Raw genomic sequence first — 18,853 nt, 5'->3', positions numbered from 1 at the left:
CTAATTCAAATCTGGAAATTGTTAAGCTGAGAAGCCATTTTGTCTATATCAATGCCCATGACATGTCTTTATCAAAACTTAAGAAGGGGAGGGGGGGAAAGACATCCGTTTTGTGTGTGACGTGACCCATTTTCTTTTTTTTTTCACTATGTGTGACTCATAGTCTCATGACTAGTGGTTTAGGTGAGCACAGACCATTCATGAATCTCACACGAGCGTGATGCGTCTCGAATCGATTTCAGGAGCTGGTTCATAAATTGGGTCACTATGTGTATTCAAGGTAAGCCGTTATTAAATTTGCACGACAAAGATGTTTCAGTCTTCTCAATTGCCATTTTTTCAAACTTGTGTTCATATCGTTAAAGAAATCAATGACGCAATATGACGACCAGCACTTTTTCTATTACTGACAAGACGATGACGACACCAGTCATTAAACGATATATGCAATAGCGCTGAAGTTGGATAAAAGAAAAGACAAAACATCACAGACTGGTTTTAACAAAGTCACTACGAGCTGTCATGCTTAGGCATGACATAGGCATAGGCATTTAGGCATAATTTAAATCCCCAACCAGAGCTTCTGTCAAAACAAGTGTTGTATCCAGTGTAATAATTGCAATCTAGTTACCATGTGCTCGCGAAAGAAGCGCCGCTTATTTGAAAACACGAGCTGTCTGCAAACATGGACTCACGTGCTGCTCATTAAACGCTGTCTCTTCCGCGTTTCCGAGTTCACTTGTGTAAAGGCGGATTTCAAATAAAGAAATTATTTACAGTATTTTACACCTTAAGATTAATAACAGTCAATTTTTATTTTGGTTACTTTTCTTAAATAAAACATCATTGATGACGTAGAGCACGACGTGACAACCAACCGGAAACAGCTCAACCCAGCTGACACTGACAGTTACTGTTTACAAACAAATGCTACTCGTTTCGCATGAGCGCTGCCTTAAAATGTAGCCGAAAATTGCAGTTTTATCTTTGTTTAAATATCGGCGGAGATTGTGATTTCTCAAGATTACCAGGTCACGGCCAGGATCATCGTTCTCGGTCACACCCTGATTACGCCGCAGTCTTATTCCTCATGCTTTAGAAACGCTGTTATGTGATGATTTTGACTTGTTTCATGTCAGACAAATGATTATATACCCGACTACTTAAACTGAAACATCTCCTTTGTATATTTCTTGTATAGGCTATGATCATTTGTAGGCTATCACTTCATAATAACTTGTATTGCGTAACGGTAACTGTAAAACCATGTATTGCGCAACAGTCCATAACACACGAGCTGAGTTGGAAAGAGGAAGTGTATGTAAGTGGCAGTTGATGTAATATTAAATAGGATTACATCACCAGTATCTTAAATAGACCAGAGAGAATATGATAAAAGACAGCTGTGGATTGTTATGACTAATAGTAATAATAAAAAAAATGACATAATACTGTACAACACAAACACCACTATGAAAATTTAAATGTTTACAGTGGATATTACTGAACAATTTGTTAAATTACCACAAAATTGAACAAAAAAAATATAGGCCTATGATGAATGATGCACAGTTTGTACAATTACTTAGTGGATTTTATAATAATAGCCATACTTTGTACCTCTGTTTGGCAGTAGATCATTAGATTCATTTTATCTCATGTTCAATAAATGTATGTATGACCTGCATAAATGTAAACTCAAAATAATTACATCATCATCCCTGAGAGTCCTGAAGAACCTGTCGAGCGCCTAAGCAACTTTCCCAAAGTCCCCTCAATGTTCAAACCACCCTTTAGTCTTCATGCTGTCACATACACCTAATGAGAACAAATCAAAATAATATAAACAAGAATGAAAACATGTTAATGCCACAAATGTTAAAAAGCAGAATAAATCATCTATTACTGGCCTGATATTGATAAACCCCAAATATAACCTATTATATAACCTAACTTTCCCCAATGCAGGCTTTAGGATCACAATGTTTGTTTCAAGTGACCTTGATTATTTAAAAGATTCAATTTTGATATAAAATAGTTTTGTTGTCAAGACAGTATGCAATTGTTGATGCGTTCTAGACTAAAACAAATATTGTTAACAGTTCAGTATGGGGTTTTAAAAATTAAATTAAATAAAAAATTCTCATTTTTAACTTGTTGCTTATTATATTGGCTGTTTATTAGTAAGCTACTTATAAAACAAATTAATGCCTTATTCTACATCCATTAATCCACCCAACTTAACAACAATAATATTTAATAACAAAAATAATATCAAACCATGCATATGGGTTGACATTCTCTGGATTTAATCTTAAAGCTGAAAGTGCAATAATTCTAGTGAAATAGTGTGTCTGACATATCTCTGACCAGCAATAAAAAATTGAATTAAAATCTTCCTTTTTTTTATCTTTCATGTGTTTATTTGAATGATGTAATTTAGAGTGGACGAAGTGGACACGGAACAACGCACATCTGACAATATTACTCCCGATTGTCTTGTGTTGCTCTAAGCCACATTATATTACATTGTAATAATTCAAACTGGAATGGTTACATATTATCTTAATTAGTAATGAGTGATTATTTAAGTATGGCTCATACAAAAGTCAAATTTATAAAATAATAGTAAAGAAGCTCAAAAAAAAGTTGTGATAAGAATTCTTTAAATGCATATGTTGTTTAAAGTAATATATCTATATCTTTTCAGTTGCAATGGTACTTTTTGTGGCCAGCGTCACGAGCTCTAACGTTCCCACGACTGTGAAGACCGTTCAGCAGGGAGAGACTGTGAATGAACCTGTTTTAAGATTTTCTGCACTGGGTGAGCATGATCAGCTAATGGTGTACCATGGAAGTGATTCAACAGAGATAAGTGCTCAATATTTTTGCAATAACGGGATATGTGAGAACAGCCAAGCATTGGTGTGCCAGTTTCAAGTTCGCTCAGGGGATGTGTGCCTCATCATCCCCAATGTCAACCTCAGCAACTCTGGCGAATACAATATCGTTCTCAATGGACATACGGGTATCCGGACCTTAAATCTTACAGTTCTTGAAGGTCAGTATGTTACAGTACACTTGTCCTGCATTTGTAGCATGTTGGCCTTAGTAGTGTCCTTCATCTTTACATTGGGTGACTAAAGTTAAACTGAAGGTGTCAAGAACAAATGTGACTGTCCTCACTGCAAACAAACATGATGATGTATGACTAATCGGAGCCAATGGTTGATTCTGAGGATCTGATTGAGGTATATCTGATGTCATGTGTGAACTAAAGTTGTGTTTTTTCCTGTTTTTGCCATCCTTTACAGCGGTTCCACAACATTCCCACTTAACATTCCCCTTAGTCCCTGTTATTGTTGGATCTGCAGCAGCTGTCCTCTTCTTGGTCATTGTCATCTTCTTGGTCATTCGTTTTTACTACAAGGTAAGTTTTTTTTTTCCTGTGGAAAAAAAAAAATTCTTCATGCCTTAAAATATCTTGAATGTAACTCGACACCCTTGCCTCATTTAGTATATGCGGTTCTATGAATATGCAAATGAGCCCCGCCTCCATTCACTCACTCAGCGATCCACTAATTGACGATCACTCGTTGATCTGATTGGTTACAAGGGTGTTTGTGACGTCAGCGATTTCAAAGCGTGTTTTTGAGACTGTCTTTGGTTCACTGCAGTTTTAATACTCAGCAAATGCTGTCCACTTATGAACTTACACATGGTGTGTCTTAAACCGTATTAAAAACACCACATAGACGCATAATTGAATAGTGTGTGTGTTACATCACTTTTTCAGAGGAAAAATACCATATATGTTTAATACCATATAGAAACCAAACCAAGCATGTTCTCTTACCACAAGAAAATGTAGTTTTGAGGCGAACCGCACTTAAATTGTATTTTTAGCATTAACAAGTTTACAATTCAATAAGTTTACATTCTGTAATTGTGGTTTTGATTTGTTTTACAGAAGCTCTGCTTTCAGAGACAGGGACGACTTCGATATAACTTTCTTTCATTAAGCATGAAAGAGAAGGAGACTCCGGACCATTCTCATCAAGGTCCACAATTACAAGATGCTCAGGGAAATGTGTAATGGGATATAAGGGATATAAGCTGGACCTTTCAAATGCTGTATTACACACACACACCCATCCAGTTTAAAGGGATACTTCACAAATTAGCATTAAGCTTTGTGTTAGTAGAAACCCGGTAGTATTTTCGAATTACCGTGCTTCCCCCCCTCATGTTCCCCTGAGACAAGAGATTTATGTATTGTGTGCCTGGAAAAAAAACTTAGATGACTCAAAATTTAGCACCATTTCGATTTTCAAAAAACGCTAGTATTTACTAATTTATCAACTAACTCGTGTCAACTCACGATAAAACAGCGTCTTTTCAGTTTCGAATGGTAGCCTAGTTGTATCATTTCTTACCAGTAGTTGTCAAAAATACTCCTACTCTCTCTCTCTTTCTCTCTTTAGCTGCTTCATTACACTAACAGTGTACATAACTACGTATAATAATATATTTATTTTTGCTTGAAATTTGCACTCCTGTTTCTTAACCGTCCATGACACTTTTTAGAACTTGATAAATGTAGTGTATCTAATTTTATTTTATTTTTTATTAGTAACAATGCATTTAGATCAAATGTTACATCATCATACTATGCACATTCTCGTTTAAGGTACAAACAAACATTTCTTCAGACTCTAAATTCTGGATGGATGAACAACATTCGAAGTTCTTGTAAAACGTTGATATGCCACTGTGAGTTAGTTGATTTCCTGTCCCAAATTACAATAATGCTGCTCATCATAAACCGTTAGCAATCTTTAGTTTACAACAAAATTGCATTCAGTATAAACCACACAGCTGCCTGAAAGATGCCTTGTGCCATTACAGGGGTGCTATCAAATATTTTGTAGTGATATGACCCCTTTTCAAGTCATATCTGTATTGTTCTAAATTATTTTAAAAAAATTTAATATCAAGAAAGGTTCAATTTGGTGCTGCTTTGTAAAATATGAGTGCTATTTTCAGTGCAGAACATATAATAAACTGTTTATTTATAAAACCTTTCTTTATTTACAATTTTACTTGCTGTGTGTATTTTATATTTTGTAATATTTTACAATCAAGACTGGAAAAATCAGAAATATTAATATGACTGATATCATAATGATTTATTTTGTGCACAAAGACCTTAGTAGAAGTGACTCACTGTGAGAATGGCGATATGCATCGCTTATGTTATCGATTTGTTTTTGTTATCAGGAAAATTTTATATTCACCAAACTAAATTAGTAACTCAAAAGCCAAGTTTGCTCATTTTTAAGCAGCCTTTAAAATGTATTTAGAGTCTGTAAATTTGTACAAAAACCAAAATCCCAAAGATCTGTCTCTGCCAAATGAATTTAACACATGTTTGTGATACACTTTATTATGTTTGTTGTTATTGTTGTTTCAAGTTGTACTTGACAAATGTGAAATTTTGTAAAAGAGTGTCAAGAATTTTATATTGTATATTGTAATTTTTGAAAATTCAATAAATTGTTTTAAAAAACGAATAAACTGATCACGTGATGTCGAACATCGTCGTCATCATCATCATCATCATCATCACACGGAGGATTGAGCTCCTCTTCTGGGAGTGCAACATCTGATGTGATCCAGCAGAAAGACCACAGTGGCGATCGCCACCAGACCAGACAGAACCAGTCTGACCAGAACCTCAGTCTCACCACAACTCCCCACAGGGTCTGAGGATTCAGGAGCACAAACACACAGGCAAGTTGTTATTCATAAACTTAGCTCACATAACTACTTTTGTCTTTGTGTCATTGTACCTTGATGATTAGGGAACAGCTTGTTTGTGTTTGGACGGGTGGCGCTGTTGCTCGCGTGTGATCCCCGTGATGTACCTGTGGACAGTTAGAGTTTGTAAAGTTATAATTATTCGAGTGAGTATTTTAAAAGTACTGGCAGTCTGTTAGTGATGATTGGTGACGCTTTCGAAACACTGCTTAATGGAGAAACGGATCTTTTGTTTCGATTCAGTGATTCGGAGCTTCAATCTCGAAAAGTCAGGTGATTTCAGCAAACGATGCTTTGTTACGCCATGTTTCGAACGCTGGCTGATCTATGTCATTAGATCAGTGGTTTCGAACAGGTTTCGAACCATAATTCTAATGACGTGATTCTAGATGACGTTGATCTGGTGAAACTGAATCTGGTTGATCTGATTTTTGTAATTAATACTTACAAAAAAAGAAACTGATTTTCAAGCCCTGACTAATAACACAAATCAAGGACTACAAATTCATTATTTAATATATACATTTTTTAATGGTATTTATGTGTTACATCTAATAACATGTGCAATTGGTTTATAAAAGTGCCAAATACTCATTACACATGTTTGTACTGAGTTTGGTTGCATTTACACTGTTTGACCACCAGGCGCCGCCAGATTCCAAACAGTAAATCACTTTATGAGCTTAAAAAAATCCTTGTTTTCCACCACTAATCATAACTAGGTGCAACCTGTCAAGTTTGCGTGTTTTTAGTATTTTTTCTGTCTCCATTGAAAGCCAGACAAATCAAAAATGGATATTAAATGTTTAATGTTGAAATAATCAGGAAATTACCTTATATTAATTATATTAATTTATGTTTCTAGTCTTATTGTGATTCACCAGTGCAAGATGTTTCAAAGAAAAAGTTTCACACTTAGTGTCCTGCACCCCACATGCCTTGAATATCAGAAATCATGACGACAATTTCAGATGATATTTGTATGGTCATAACACAAAGACAGATATAAACAGAGACTCACCTGATACAGTAACTGCTGAGCTCCTGGCGGCAGGAACGGTGACGGGTGCTTTAGGACGAGAGGACGCATGTACATATATCACTTTACACTGAAATATATATCATGACACCATTTGAGATCCTATTAGCAGTTATTATCATGAATCTTATTGCTTTGATCCCATATTGTGTTATTTTTCCATATTGACTGCTTACCATAAACTTCCACTTTGTATTTATTCACTGTGACCTTTTTATTAACAATGATTACTGCTTTATACAGTCCAGATTCATTAGTCCTGATGTCTGCGATGGTTAAAATGCCTGTTTCTCGGTCTAACTGTACTCTGCCAGTGAGTCTCTTGTCATAATGTGTGTATATTTTCCCTTGATGCATCTGTGCGACACGAGTACTTTGACTGTCGCTTTCAAATGTCCACAGTATCTGAACGTCTCCTTTTACTTCATGAAGTCCTGGATACAGATTGAGGAAATCTCCCTCCTTCACTTTAACTGTTTCAATGGCTTCAACCTTTCCTCCCACTGAAACAACATGAAAACAGGTTTAAAGGGATAGTTCAGTTTGAAATAAATTTTTGGTATGTTTTATCTTACCTCAAGGGCATCCAAGATGTAGGTGTGTTTGTTTACACAGTATTTTCAATTTTAATATTTTTAGGTCAAACCGTTCTTGTCTGTTAGTCATATAATGGAGGCCTATGGTCACCACCTCAAAGAGCATGACCTAAAAATATCAAAACTGAAACTACTGCGGAAACAAAGACACCTACATCTTGGATGCCCTCGAGGTAAGATAAAACATACCAAAAATTAATTTCAAAGTCAACTATCCCTTTAATATACAGGTGAACAAACAAAAGAATATCCTATAATGAGATCTGCTGCTTCCAACAAATGGTCGGGTAACTTTATAAGAAAAGATCTTGATCGTTATAATGCCACATATAATCTATAAAAAAAACGATAACCATTCTGTTAATGTTAAATGTGTTTAGAAAGTGAAAGCTTTTTTGGGTGACTGTCAGTGCATTGGGTGTAAAATATAATAAAATATCTATCAGAGGTTCAATAAGATCAGTTTCTATGGATTTTAAACAAAACATTTAATAAACAATACAATGTTTAATGCTGTTAGAAATATATTTTTTCATGCATAATATATATCTCAGATAACCCCACCACTAAACACCAAGTACACTGTAAAAAATGATATCAAAAGTTATGCCAAATATGTTTTTATATTGCATTTTAACCCTGCAAAATAAGTTTATTTTTTATATTTTTATAAGATTTAACAGATTTTTAAGTCAGTTTTAATGTAATTTAAGTTGAAATGACTTAAACATTGTGCAGTTGATGTTACTTAAATTTAAGGCAGCAACTTTTTTGTTTTGTTTTACAGTGTAAAAATAACTTAATAATTGCTTTACACATCAGATGGCCATTTCATTAGTGGACAGTTCTTAGCAATAAACTGAATTATGGACCAGACCTTTTGCCGTAGTCGTAGACTAAAAGAAAGTGAGATCACATTACATATTTCTTGCAGCATTGCAACACTAGTGTTATAGCAGCCAGTGTTTGCGGTCTGACTGAGAGCGAGTGGAAAGGAAGTTGGTCATTTTAAGGGTATAAACAATTGTGGATGGAAATTACCTGCAACCAACAGTGAGTGTTTCTTTGAAATTGAATTATGGCATGACACATTTTCTGCTAAACTCACAGTAGTCATGTCAGATGTTTGCTCGCTTCTACCCGTGTGTCCATATAACTTAGTTTTATCTGACATTTAATGTGAGAATTGTTTTCTTGAGAAAAATAAAATCACAGCATACGCCATACGTTAATACAAATATGTTCCAATAAGTTTCTAGATGAGGGAATACTAAAATAAATTAGAAAAATATTATAAAATAAAATAAAGAGACCTCACCCTGTTGCACACTGACGAAACCCAAGACAAGAGCCAGAACACTGATGGACATCTTCAAGGAGAATCAAATATATTTAATATGTTGCGACTGGAGCTCGTGATGCACTTTCTGTAAAGATATTCTCTCTCGATCGTCAAGAGGAAGTGAGTCCTGTATCGCAGTCATGAGATGTACGAGTGTTTTTATGAAACTTTACTCTCAAAATAACGTCCAGTTTTACACCGATGGCAATCGTGCTGAGAGAAGAGCTTCACCAAGACGGATGTTCAGAGTTTAGATTCATAGTCCTGATGTCTGTGATGGTTAACATTTCCATTTCTTGGTCCAGGTAGTAATGCATGTCATTTCTCCATAGATGCATCCGTGCAACACGAGTACTTTGTCTACAGTCTAAAGTCCACAGTGTCTGAACGTCTCATGATCATCGACTGAATGCAGACTCAGGAAACCTCCTTCCTTCACTTCAACATCATCCACACCTCCACCCACTGAAACAGGTTATACGCATGTAAACACACCCTGGTTATAGCAGTTACTTCCATCAGTTAACACATCATACGAGACCTATAGCGTTAGACGTAATAATCAACCTATAGCGTTATCGTAATAGTCAAGTGAATCTAAATGAAGAGTTCAGATGCAAAAGCCTCTAAATGCCATTTGAAATTTTCTTCTTTAATGATGATTTTTATCAAACTTGTATATTTAAGTTCAGTAATTTCACTTAAATAACAATTAATAGGTAATTATCATTGCCATTTAAGTGAAATCACTGAACTTAAATATACAAGCTTGATAAAAATGATCATTAGAAGAAAATTTCAAATGGCACTTAGAGGCTTTTGCATCTGAACTCTTCAAATATTAACCCATCAACTAGTTTTCAGGTCATCTAATGGCAACTGAACACACTACCAGAATTGTTAGTTTTCAATTAAATAAACCTTGTTTTTCTCATCTCAAGTGGACCTTTATTAATGTAGAGTTATATATATGAGTTCATGTATACTGTGAATAAAGCAATGGCATTTTATCCAGGGATAGTAAATGAATGACCACATTGTCTGCATGTCTGTATTGCAACACTATCGCTCTGAGATTTGACAGCATGATCTAAAGAGGTATAACGGAAGTTGATGTTTTTTTGTGGTTTCAAAAAGTGTTGTACTGTATTTGCCCTTGACCAGAAGTTCCTTTAAACTTTAAAGAGTGAAATCATAAAATATGGCACTTTTTAGTTGAACATATAAACCATTTTTTTTGCAGGAAATTAATTTAAATCAAATATTAATTGATACAAATATTTTTTTTTTGTTTCTAATGTGAGCTGTGTGTGAACATGAAGACACACCGTTCAGTTCTACAGGCAGGAAATTGTCACTATTTCCACTCTTTTTTTACTACAAATTTTCATTTTTGGGGTGAACGATCCCTTGTGAATGTAAAAATGTCACCAAAACATATATAATGAAAACAAATATATATATATGAGAACATATTTAATATTATTAATATAACAAATGTAATATTTTCTAACATTTTCTAATTGTATTTAATAAGCTATTATAATTTTTACAAACTGTATATTGAAATTAACTTTTTGATGGATGGTATTTTTACCTTTATAAATCTTTTATGTCAAATTCTAGAAGTTAATCAATAAATTATTAAAAATATGAAATAATGGAAATTAAACTAAACCAGCCAATAGGTGGCGGCAAATCACTGTTTTAAAGACCCCCTCCGATGAAAAAAGAAAATTTCTAGGTGTTAACATGTTCTTGTGTCATTTTTCTAATGTTAGAGGGCGTTTCTTGAGAAAAATAAGCTCAAAGTTGCATTTCTGAGTATTTCTACATTCAAATGGCTGTGAATCAGTAGCAGACGCTAAAATGCCGGCTAAAATAGACTGGAGTTGTGACGTATTAACTCCACTGGGTGGGGCCACAAGCTCATACTCCCCTCCCTCCATACTGATATTCCCTAAGCTTTTTACAAACAAGCACGTAGATAATGTATACTATACTGTAATAGTAGTTAATTCATGTATAATATATAATAAAACACACCACAGATGCACAATATAGAAAAGAGACGGACAGGGACAATATGAAACTTTTATTTTTCAGATAATGTTTTATTTTGTTATTTAATATAGATAAAACAATATACATTCAGATGCAGTCAATAATACAAAACTAATGTATTTCATGCTAGATACCAGCGGTCAAGTGACAAAAGAACGACTCATACCCTAAGACTCGAGAGATGAACTAATCATTTCTCTTTCCGGGGTACTGACAGCATAGCCTCTAGTCTATGGGACTGACGGGAAGAACCAGAGCCCGTCTAACGGAGAGCCTTGTTTGCAGTTCCATTAGAATTCCACTGGGGGTGATCACGGGCGAGAGCAGAATGAATGGGAGTCTATGGAGCTAAACGGCTAAATGTGTCTCTTTCACCTGCTTGTCGTTAAATCAACAGATTTTATTGTTGATTCCGCAAGTTCAATATAGATTATAGGCCAAAAGTTGAATGAACGAGTACTTATGTCCTTTTGATTTCTTACAGGTTAGGCCGTTGTTGGCCGGAACACGCTAGCATTCTGCTATTGTGTGACCATCACATTTTTGAACTGATTTTTAGAACGGATAAGTGAACTTAAAAATGCAATTTTCAGCTGAGTGTGTTTTCTTAGCCCTCCCTTTTGAATGCAACTTACAAATTACTTGACAAAAAATTACATCCTGAGAAAAGTGGATTTCTGGGGGTGAAACCCCAGACAGCAAACTGACATTGAATCAACGTGGAAACGACGTCTCTCATGACATTGAAACAACGTTGATTTGCTCATCGAATTAACATTGAACCAACGTCAGACGCGGCATTCTTCAAAGCTAAATGAAAATCGAAAATTGGTTTGCTTTCATAACGTTGAAACAATGCGTTGATTTCAAGTTGATTTTCCGTTAGTTTTGAAAGAATGACGCATCTGACGTTGGTTCAACGTTAATTCGATGAGCAAAACAATGTCAGATCAACGTTGTTTCGATGTCATATTTCCACGTTGATTCAATGTCAGTTTGCTATCTGGGACCCCATTGACTCCCATTCATTCTGCACTCGACCGCGAGCGCCCCCGCATGGACCGAGACGCGTTACTGCAACCAGTCCAGAATCCGGAAGTAACCAGCCAGTGCCAATTCTTGAAGCTCAATATGGGCATTCACTTCCTGATAGCCGAGCGTTCTGCGCAGGCTCAAACTGAGCTTGACGACGTAGATGTCACGTGAGCAAACTGACTGACAGTTGTAAATATGCTTGTTTGAGATGAGCAAAATCTGCGCAGAATCGATCACCGGTGATCAGCGTGCCGGTTAGAAATGTGTCCGAGAACGGTCCACCAGGCTCTGATGTCATGCCGACGTATGTCAAAAAACTCTCGCAAGCGCAAGGCAGAAGTGTCGGATTCTGCAGTCGCACGCAGTTGCTCTCCACCGACTGCGCTGATCAAAAGCATGATGGGAAACAACTTGCTGATGACACAGCTTAATGCTCATTGGTTTAAACAACAGTGATGTAGGTAAATTCCATATATCTAAAAGCTAAATTCTCCAAATCAAGGCCATGTTTTAATTTTTTTCAAACTGAAACTGATATATATCGTAAGTCTCTTAAACGGGTTAAAAATAAGAAAGCTATGTCAGTAACTCAAATATACTCAAAAATGTTCAAGTGAAAATTAAGAAAATATCTCTCATTTTATAGATAATGAAGTTTGTAAGTCTGTCTATTTAAGCTAAGCTTATTTTGATTTATTTTTATATTATTAATTTTATTATGATGTTTTATGATTTTATTTATGATGTTTATTTATTTGTCGCTGTATAATATTTGTTTCACGAATTGCGGTGCTTGTATGTTTGTAACTTGCATTCTAATAAAAAATTAAATAAATAATAAAAAAATAACAGTGATGAAAAATGATTGATAAACACATATTTGGAATGTAATTAAATAACAAGTACTTTGGGTGTCTTGTTCATTATATTTATTTTCATATAAAAGCAACAGAACTTGAATCACATCCAGTTTATTAGCAACACGTGCACGAGAGTGAATCCAGTGAATCCAGCGATATCAGACTTTGATCTCACAGGTGTCAGATCCACTGCGAGAACCGAGATTTGTCTGGCTTGATTGCGCTTTTTTTCACTCCTCCTTTCACTGCAGCCGCCTACTCTCGACTACATTTCAGGCGAGGCGAGGCGCATCTCATTTATATCGGAGGAGAGCCCTTCTAGCCAATCAGAGGCGAAAAAGGCAAGAGGGGTGTCTCCAAAAAGGCGGGACCTTCCCCTGGGAAAAAAAATATCGCCGGTGTGGTGAAGAGATGGGTCCGCCTGAAGAGATGAGTCCCACCTTAGGACCCAAGCGATCCGATTGGTTCAAAGCTAGTTTTATGGGTAATCGCTTTAATGCCTGGTTACAAATCACTTTATTAAAAGAGACGTTTGAAGTACGTTATAACGAGTCATTAATGTATTTTAACTTATATGTTTTATATACTAGTATATAACCGAAGCTGTAGATTGTACATTTAAACATTTCTCGTTCTTAGTGTTTTTAGTTAGCTTAGTAGCATAGCATTTATCCGATGATTCGTGCTAGCTGAGATTTACCGCAGCTTATACTGCCTTACCGTATTCGAAATGCAATTATAATTGTCACTGTTTTTGTCTTTAGAATCAGTGCGATGTTGATCATTTGAATTGTTTGTCTAGCCTTGATTACAGGAGAGTGTAATAAAAATCGTAATTTAATCATTATCAAACTTTATTCATATCATAATTTTATTTTTTTTATCCTGATTAATGAAAGAAATAGCATTTTCAGGTATGTTTTGCAACGTTAAGTTATTTGTTATTTAACAATAAGGCATAATAATTTTTTTTAAATTACATTCATGTCATTTTGTGTTCTAATTCATATAATATGAATTGTTTGTCTACCCTTGATTACAAGACAGTGTAATAAAAATTACTGAATCACAAATCGTATAATGTAATCATTATCAAACTTTATTTATATCATAATTTTATTTTTTATCCTGATTAATGCAATAAATAGCATTTTCAGGTATGTTTTGCAACATTAAGTTATTTGTTATTTAACAACATTTTTAAAAATTACATTCATGTCATTTTGTGTTCTAATTCATATGATTTGTCATAATTATTTCTTAAAACAGAACATCATACAATACAATAGCATTCAATGCAATAAAATTAGTGAACCAAAACTTACAGGCTATAAAAATGACATCTGATTAAATTACACAATACGATACTAAATTATTTCAACTGAATTATGAGATGTAATGGATTATATTGTTATTAACACAGAACTACAAGCAAAATGAACATTTACATGGACATTTATTGAGCTTTTTAAAATGCACAACAATACAAAACAGCTTTAAACAGACTATAGGAAACTTTCATTTCCCAAATACTTTTGTGATAATCCTTCTGGTTAAATATTTTGAGAGACAGTGTTTTTTTTTTAGGTCCATCCTGGATTACCCAATTATACTCAAATAGATGCAGTGTCTTTTGCTGTATGTAAAGTTAAATCTGTAATTGATTCATATTGTATGTGCAGTCAATTTTTTTTCTTGAGGCCTCGATGATGCAGTCAGGTCATGAGACGTGGAGGCTGAGGAACTCTGAAAAACACACAAACATGCTGTAACACAGCAAGAGAAAGTATCCTGTCAATTGTATCCTAACCAGGGGTGTTACTGGACCCCTGTGGAAGAGCAGTATATTGTCCATTTTGAAGTGCATACTTCAGTGTTTCCCAACCCTGTTCCTGGCGGCACACCACTGCGCGTATTCTTTGTCTCCTCAATCAAACACACCTGATTCAACTCATCAGCTCATTAACCCATCTGATTATGAGCTGATGAGTTGAATCAGGTGTGTTTGATAAGGGAGACAAAGAATACGCGCAGTGTTGGTGTGCCGCCAGGAACAGGGTTGGGAAACACTGGCATACTTCATTATGGACAACATTTTTTTTTATTGTGTATGCGTCCATTTTTAATGCAGTAGATATAGGCTACAAGGATTTTTTTTGTTTGAAAAGTTTGGTGGCCCTGGGACCTCGTTCAGGGGCCGAAAGGCCGAAAAAAGCCCATCTGCGAAACCGCTATGCCTTTTTAATGGCCCGTGGGACAGCCCCTGTATGCAGACGCAGGGTCGTGGTAACTTGGGATATCAGATTCCAACTCTCTAGGGGCCCCTGACGCAGGGCCCCGAAGCATGGAACTCTAGGGCCTTTGCTAAAAATCGCCCCTCCCCCTTCATCAAATCATTTAAGAGCCTGAAAGGCTCTTTCAGGGTGGGATTGAAACATCCTTGAGCAAGAAATTTTGCACAGAGGCTAAAAAACATTTGCCTTGGCTCTAGAGCCCGGTGCTTTCGGTATGTCGCTCGGGACGAAAAGTTTGGTGGCCCTAGGACCTCGTTCAGGGGTCACAAGGTCAAAGAAGCGGCCGTGATGTAGGGTTAGCGTAAGGGTTAGAGGCTGACAATGTTTTGACTTCGCTCAAGAGCCTGGCGCTTTCAGTATGTCGCTCGGGGAGGGCCCAATGGTCAGCTTGCTGAATTTGGAGCCCCTGGGACATTTCTGTAAAAATCCTACTCGCCCATTAAATTAATGTATTTTTCCATAGTGGTTTCGCGGGCACCTCTTCGAAATGGCCGATCAACTAGGGGGCACCGTTTTTCTGCCACGCCCCCCTGGTGCGGGCGGAAACGTTTGGTGGTGGTCGAAAGATCGAAAAAGGGAAACTTGTCTGCGAAATCGCTATGCCGATAAGTGGCCCGTGGGACGGCCCCCGTACGCAGATGCAGGGTCATGGTACATTGAGATTTGAGATTTGGACCCTCCATGGGTCCCTGATGCACGGCGAAGGGTGAAAACCTAGAACCTTCCTGTAGCAAGTGTGCCACTTTTAACCAACTTTCACTCAAAAGGCTCTTAAGGTACATGAGTCAAAGAGACTGTAGGGCTGAGATTAGGGTTAAAGGGTAAAAAAGTGTTGTCTTAGCCCTAGAGCCCAGCGCTTTCGGTATGTCACTTGGGTAGGGCCCAAGGGTCAGCTTGCTGAATTTGGGGCCCCTGGGACCTTTCTGTCAAAATCCCACTCGCCCATTTAATGACTGTATTTGCCATAGTGGTTTCGTGGACACCGCTTCGCAATGGCCTTGCGACTAGGGGGGCAACATTTTTCATCTTGCCATGGACCCCTGGTGCGGGTGGGAAAGTTTGGTGGCCCTGGGACCTCGTTCAATAGTCGAAAGGTTGAAAAAGGCTGAAAAAAAGCTAATTTTAAAACTGACAGGGGTCAAAAAGGTCAACCTAATGAAACGAGCTGCCATAAGGACACGGAAGGTCACAGGACCCCGAAACTTGGCGAGTTCCGTCGTCTAGGGACCTTGAGTCAGGCCCCAGAGTTTGAGGGCCCTAGCCACTTTCTAAGCGTTTCCTAACCCCCGTTCGTGATGAGCCTATTCATTGTGGATGGCGACAGAAAAATGTCTGATTCTGATGAGGGCAATGAGACAAGTCCTGGCTCTCTACACCTCTCCTGACCTGAGCTATGGACATCCCACGTAGCACATATTCCATTGTACTAAATAGTGGGTTCATGGACAGTGGAATATCCACGGTTGTGCGCATCTGTCTCTGTGTGGTGTGTTAGGACAGACAGCGAAATCTCTTCAGTTTTGTCGGACTTGTATGGTTTAAAATTAAAAAAAAAAAAAAAAAGTTTTTCCCACTTTTACATAAGTGTCTGAAAATTGTGTCCAACATTATTTAGTAAACACAGCAAGAGAAAGTATCCTGTCAATTGTATCCTAACCAGGGGTGTTACTGTCCCTCTGTGGAAGTGCAGCATATCTGTCCATCATGAAAAACAAACTTTGATAATTTTTTTGCCAAAATTTAATCTTCTTGTGTCTTACATTTCTGACATCAGTAATGTGCTTGCTTCCATTTTTAATGCAGTAGATAGGCTAGGATTTTTTCGTCTATTATAGGAAATAAACTCGTATAAGCCTAGTAAAATATTTTATTCATTGTAGAACTGAACACCACGTTCACACCATGTTTACAATACTTTAATACACAACACTTTATTGGAGGATACAGCGTTAAGTTGATAAAATAGCATAAACTATGTACAAAAAGATTAAAAACAATGGATCATCAAAATACATTTACATCTATTCACCACTGCTGAAACCACACAAATGAGTGCCACAGAATCCCATCCTAACTATGATACAGAAAACAGATTTGATATTTATATTATTAATGATTATTATAATTGTCTTGCTCTTTCCTGTACATGTCTCTATCATGTATCATGTTCTTATTTTTCTAAACAGTTTCTGTTCAGTTACTGGTGTACCCTAACTGATGAAAAGAAGATGTGATCAGTCACTGGTGTTGCTTTTTCTCAACAGACAGAAAAAGAAGTGGTGACATCCCATTCTTCAGTATTCTACTAGTAATGACTCAAGTGTTACTAAAGACATTTTCTAAAAGTTACTAAAGTTCACCAAAAATCTCAAACGGTTGCACAAATCATGACTAGATCATGTAGTAACACTTGAGTCATTACTAGTTAGTTCCAATGATCTTCACTTTATAATACGAATCCAAATAATTAGTAATTCCCACAGAAGTATCTAATAACACTTTCATCTGTGAGCTATTACTTACTAATTCGTTAATAAGAGTTTCTTTTAGTTAATAGTAGTTACTAGATTGTTAATAAACTTTTTCAGTAGTTCTCTGGGAAGTAAAAAAATTGTAGTTATTAATTACTTAATAGTGAACTACCACTTTCGTCTGTGCGCTATTACTTATTAGTTCGTTAGTTAATAATAGTTACTAGATTGTTAATATTGTGTTACTCATTAGTTCTTGTGTAGTTATTCACCAACCGTATTCTAAAGTGTTATCAAAAATTCTTATATAAGGTACATGAAATAATATGACACAATCCTGTCACTTTTTGTTAAATTTCAGTTTTATTGATCAATAATAGACATTATTAATAAGTAGCCTAAAAGGTAAGATAAGCTCATACAAGTCAAGAAATAAAACAAGTTAAAAGATTCAGTCAATAAGTCAGCAGGCTACAGAACAAATCTAAATCAGAACAATGTTTTAAAAAGGCGCTATCTTTATAAATAAACCACAGATTTGAGCTTTAAAAAACTATTTTATCGACTTTTAAACTCTTAAAATTACATTTCATGACAAAATAACAGTAATATTTATTAATATTTATACAATTTCGCGGACTTTCTCCTCTGCTGTTGACGCAACCTACTATGAAAAGCGCTAAACAAATAAAGGTTTTACTTGAAAAGCGCTAAACAAATAAACGTATTACTTGAGGGCAACAAACTGCTTTTATCAAGTTATCGCGAGAACATATTTTGATCAGGCATACTACTGGCATACTATGGGGTCCTAAGGTGGGACTCATCTCTTCAGGGGGACCCAGGCCATCCTTAAAAATATTTTGGTTTGCAGTAACAGCAATTTTTTTTTAAAAAAAAGGGTCGGTAGGTAGGTCTATATTTTTTTTTTTCCAGGATTCAGTGTAAAAAAAAAAGTAAAATTTTGGTCATGGTGATCATGAATTTTTATTTTTTTATTTTTTTTTTTTAATTGCATACTGTGACGTCACTGACTGGGTCTTCAAACTGTGCATCCACCACTAGGTGTTATTGCAACCTACAACCGGTTACGTTTTTAGGCCAGTCACAAAATGAATAAATATCTAGGCCTACTGTATTTGTTATGCAGCAGTGTGCAGGCTTTTTTTTCCCCAAATACATGAGATATAAGCAAAAACAAGTACAAACACATGGTGAAACAAAGAATACAATTAAACAAAGATACAAATTAGCCTATATACACAGTGCTTTAATTTCAGAAAGGTCTAAAATTAGCTACTTTTCAGTTAAGTGTGTTGCGCTGTCTGAAAA

At 36.0% G+C, this 18,853-nt stretch overlaps 2 protein-coding genes across 2 annotated transcripts; one reads left to right on the top strand and one right to left on the bottom strand.

Moving 5' to 3' along the window:
• The first annotated feature begins 183 nt into the window (after positions 1–183).
• On the top strand, positions 184–4,838 carry LOC148970679 (uncharacterized). Its single transcript, XM_089124357.1, has 4 exons — positions 184–280; positions 2,711–3,061; positions 3,315–3,430; positions 3,971–4,838. Exons 1-4 carry the CDS (start codon positions 268–270, stop codon positions 4,094–4,096), a joined length of 606 nt encoding a protein of 201 aa, XP_088980483.1. The 5' UTR covers positions 184–267; the 3' UTR covers positions 4,097–4,838.
• Positions 4,839–4,982: 144 nt separating this feature from the next.
• LOC120481019 (uncharacterized) lies at positions 4,983–9,177 on the bottom strand. The gene is made up of 5 exons (XM_039674434.2): positions 8,774–9,177; positions 7,036–7,362; positions 6,842–6,889; positions 5,853–5,927; positions 4,983–5,765 (listed from the first exon to the last, which is right to left on the bottom strand). The coding sequence occupies exons 1-5, from the start codon at positions 8,823–8,825 to the stop codon at positions 5,626–5,628; spliced, it is 642 nt and encodes a 213-aa protein (XP_039530368.2). The 5' UTR covers positions 8,826–9,177; the 3' UTR covers positions 4,983–5,625.
• Positions 9,178–18,853: the final 9,676 nt, after the last annotated feature.

This window comes from Pimephales promelas, chromosome 20 (assembly GCF_988280905.1).
Source record: "Pimephales promelas chromosome 20, fPimPro1.hap1.1, whole genome shotgun sequence".
In the NCBI taxonomy this organism is placed as follows: Eukaryota; Metazoa; Chordata; class Actinopteri; order Cypriniformes; family Leuciscidae; genus Pimephales; species Pimephales promelas.
Note: the sequence above shows the minus strand (reverse complement) of the source record. Positions and strands in the feature narration are given on the sequence as shown.

Coding starts and splice junctions, on each gene's coding strand:
- LOC120481019 (XM_039674434.2), bottom strand. CDS start 8,825: ATGTCCATCAGTGTTCTGGCTCTTGTCTTGGGTTTCGTCAGTGTGCAA. Junction 7,363..8,773: donor TTTCGTCAGTGTGCAACAGG/GTGAGGTCTCTT, acceptor ATGTTGTTTCAG/TGGGAGGAAAGGTTGAAGCC. Junction 5,928..6,841: donor CTCAGCAGTTACTGTATCAG/GTGAGTCTCTGT, acceptor AACTGTCCACAG/GTACATCACGGGGATCACAC.
- LOC148970679 (XM_089124357.1), top strand. Junction 3,062..3,314: donor AAATCTTACAGTTCTTGAAG/GTCAGTATGTTA, acceptor CATCCTTTACAG/CGGTTCCACAACATTCCCAC. Junction 3,431..3,970: donor TCATTCGTTTTTACTACAAG/GTAAGTTTTTTT, acceptor TTTGTTTTACAG/AAGCTCTGCTTTCAGAGACA.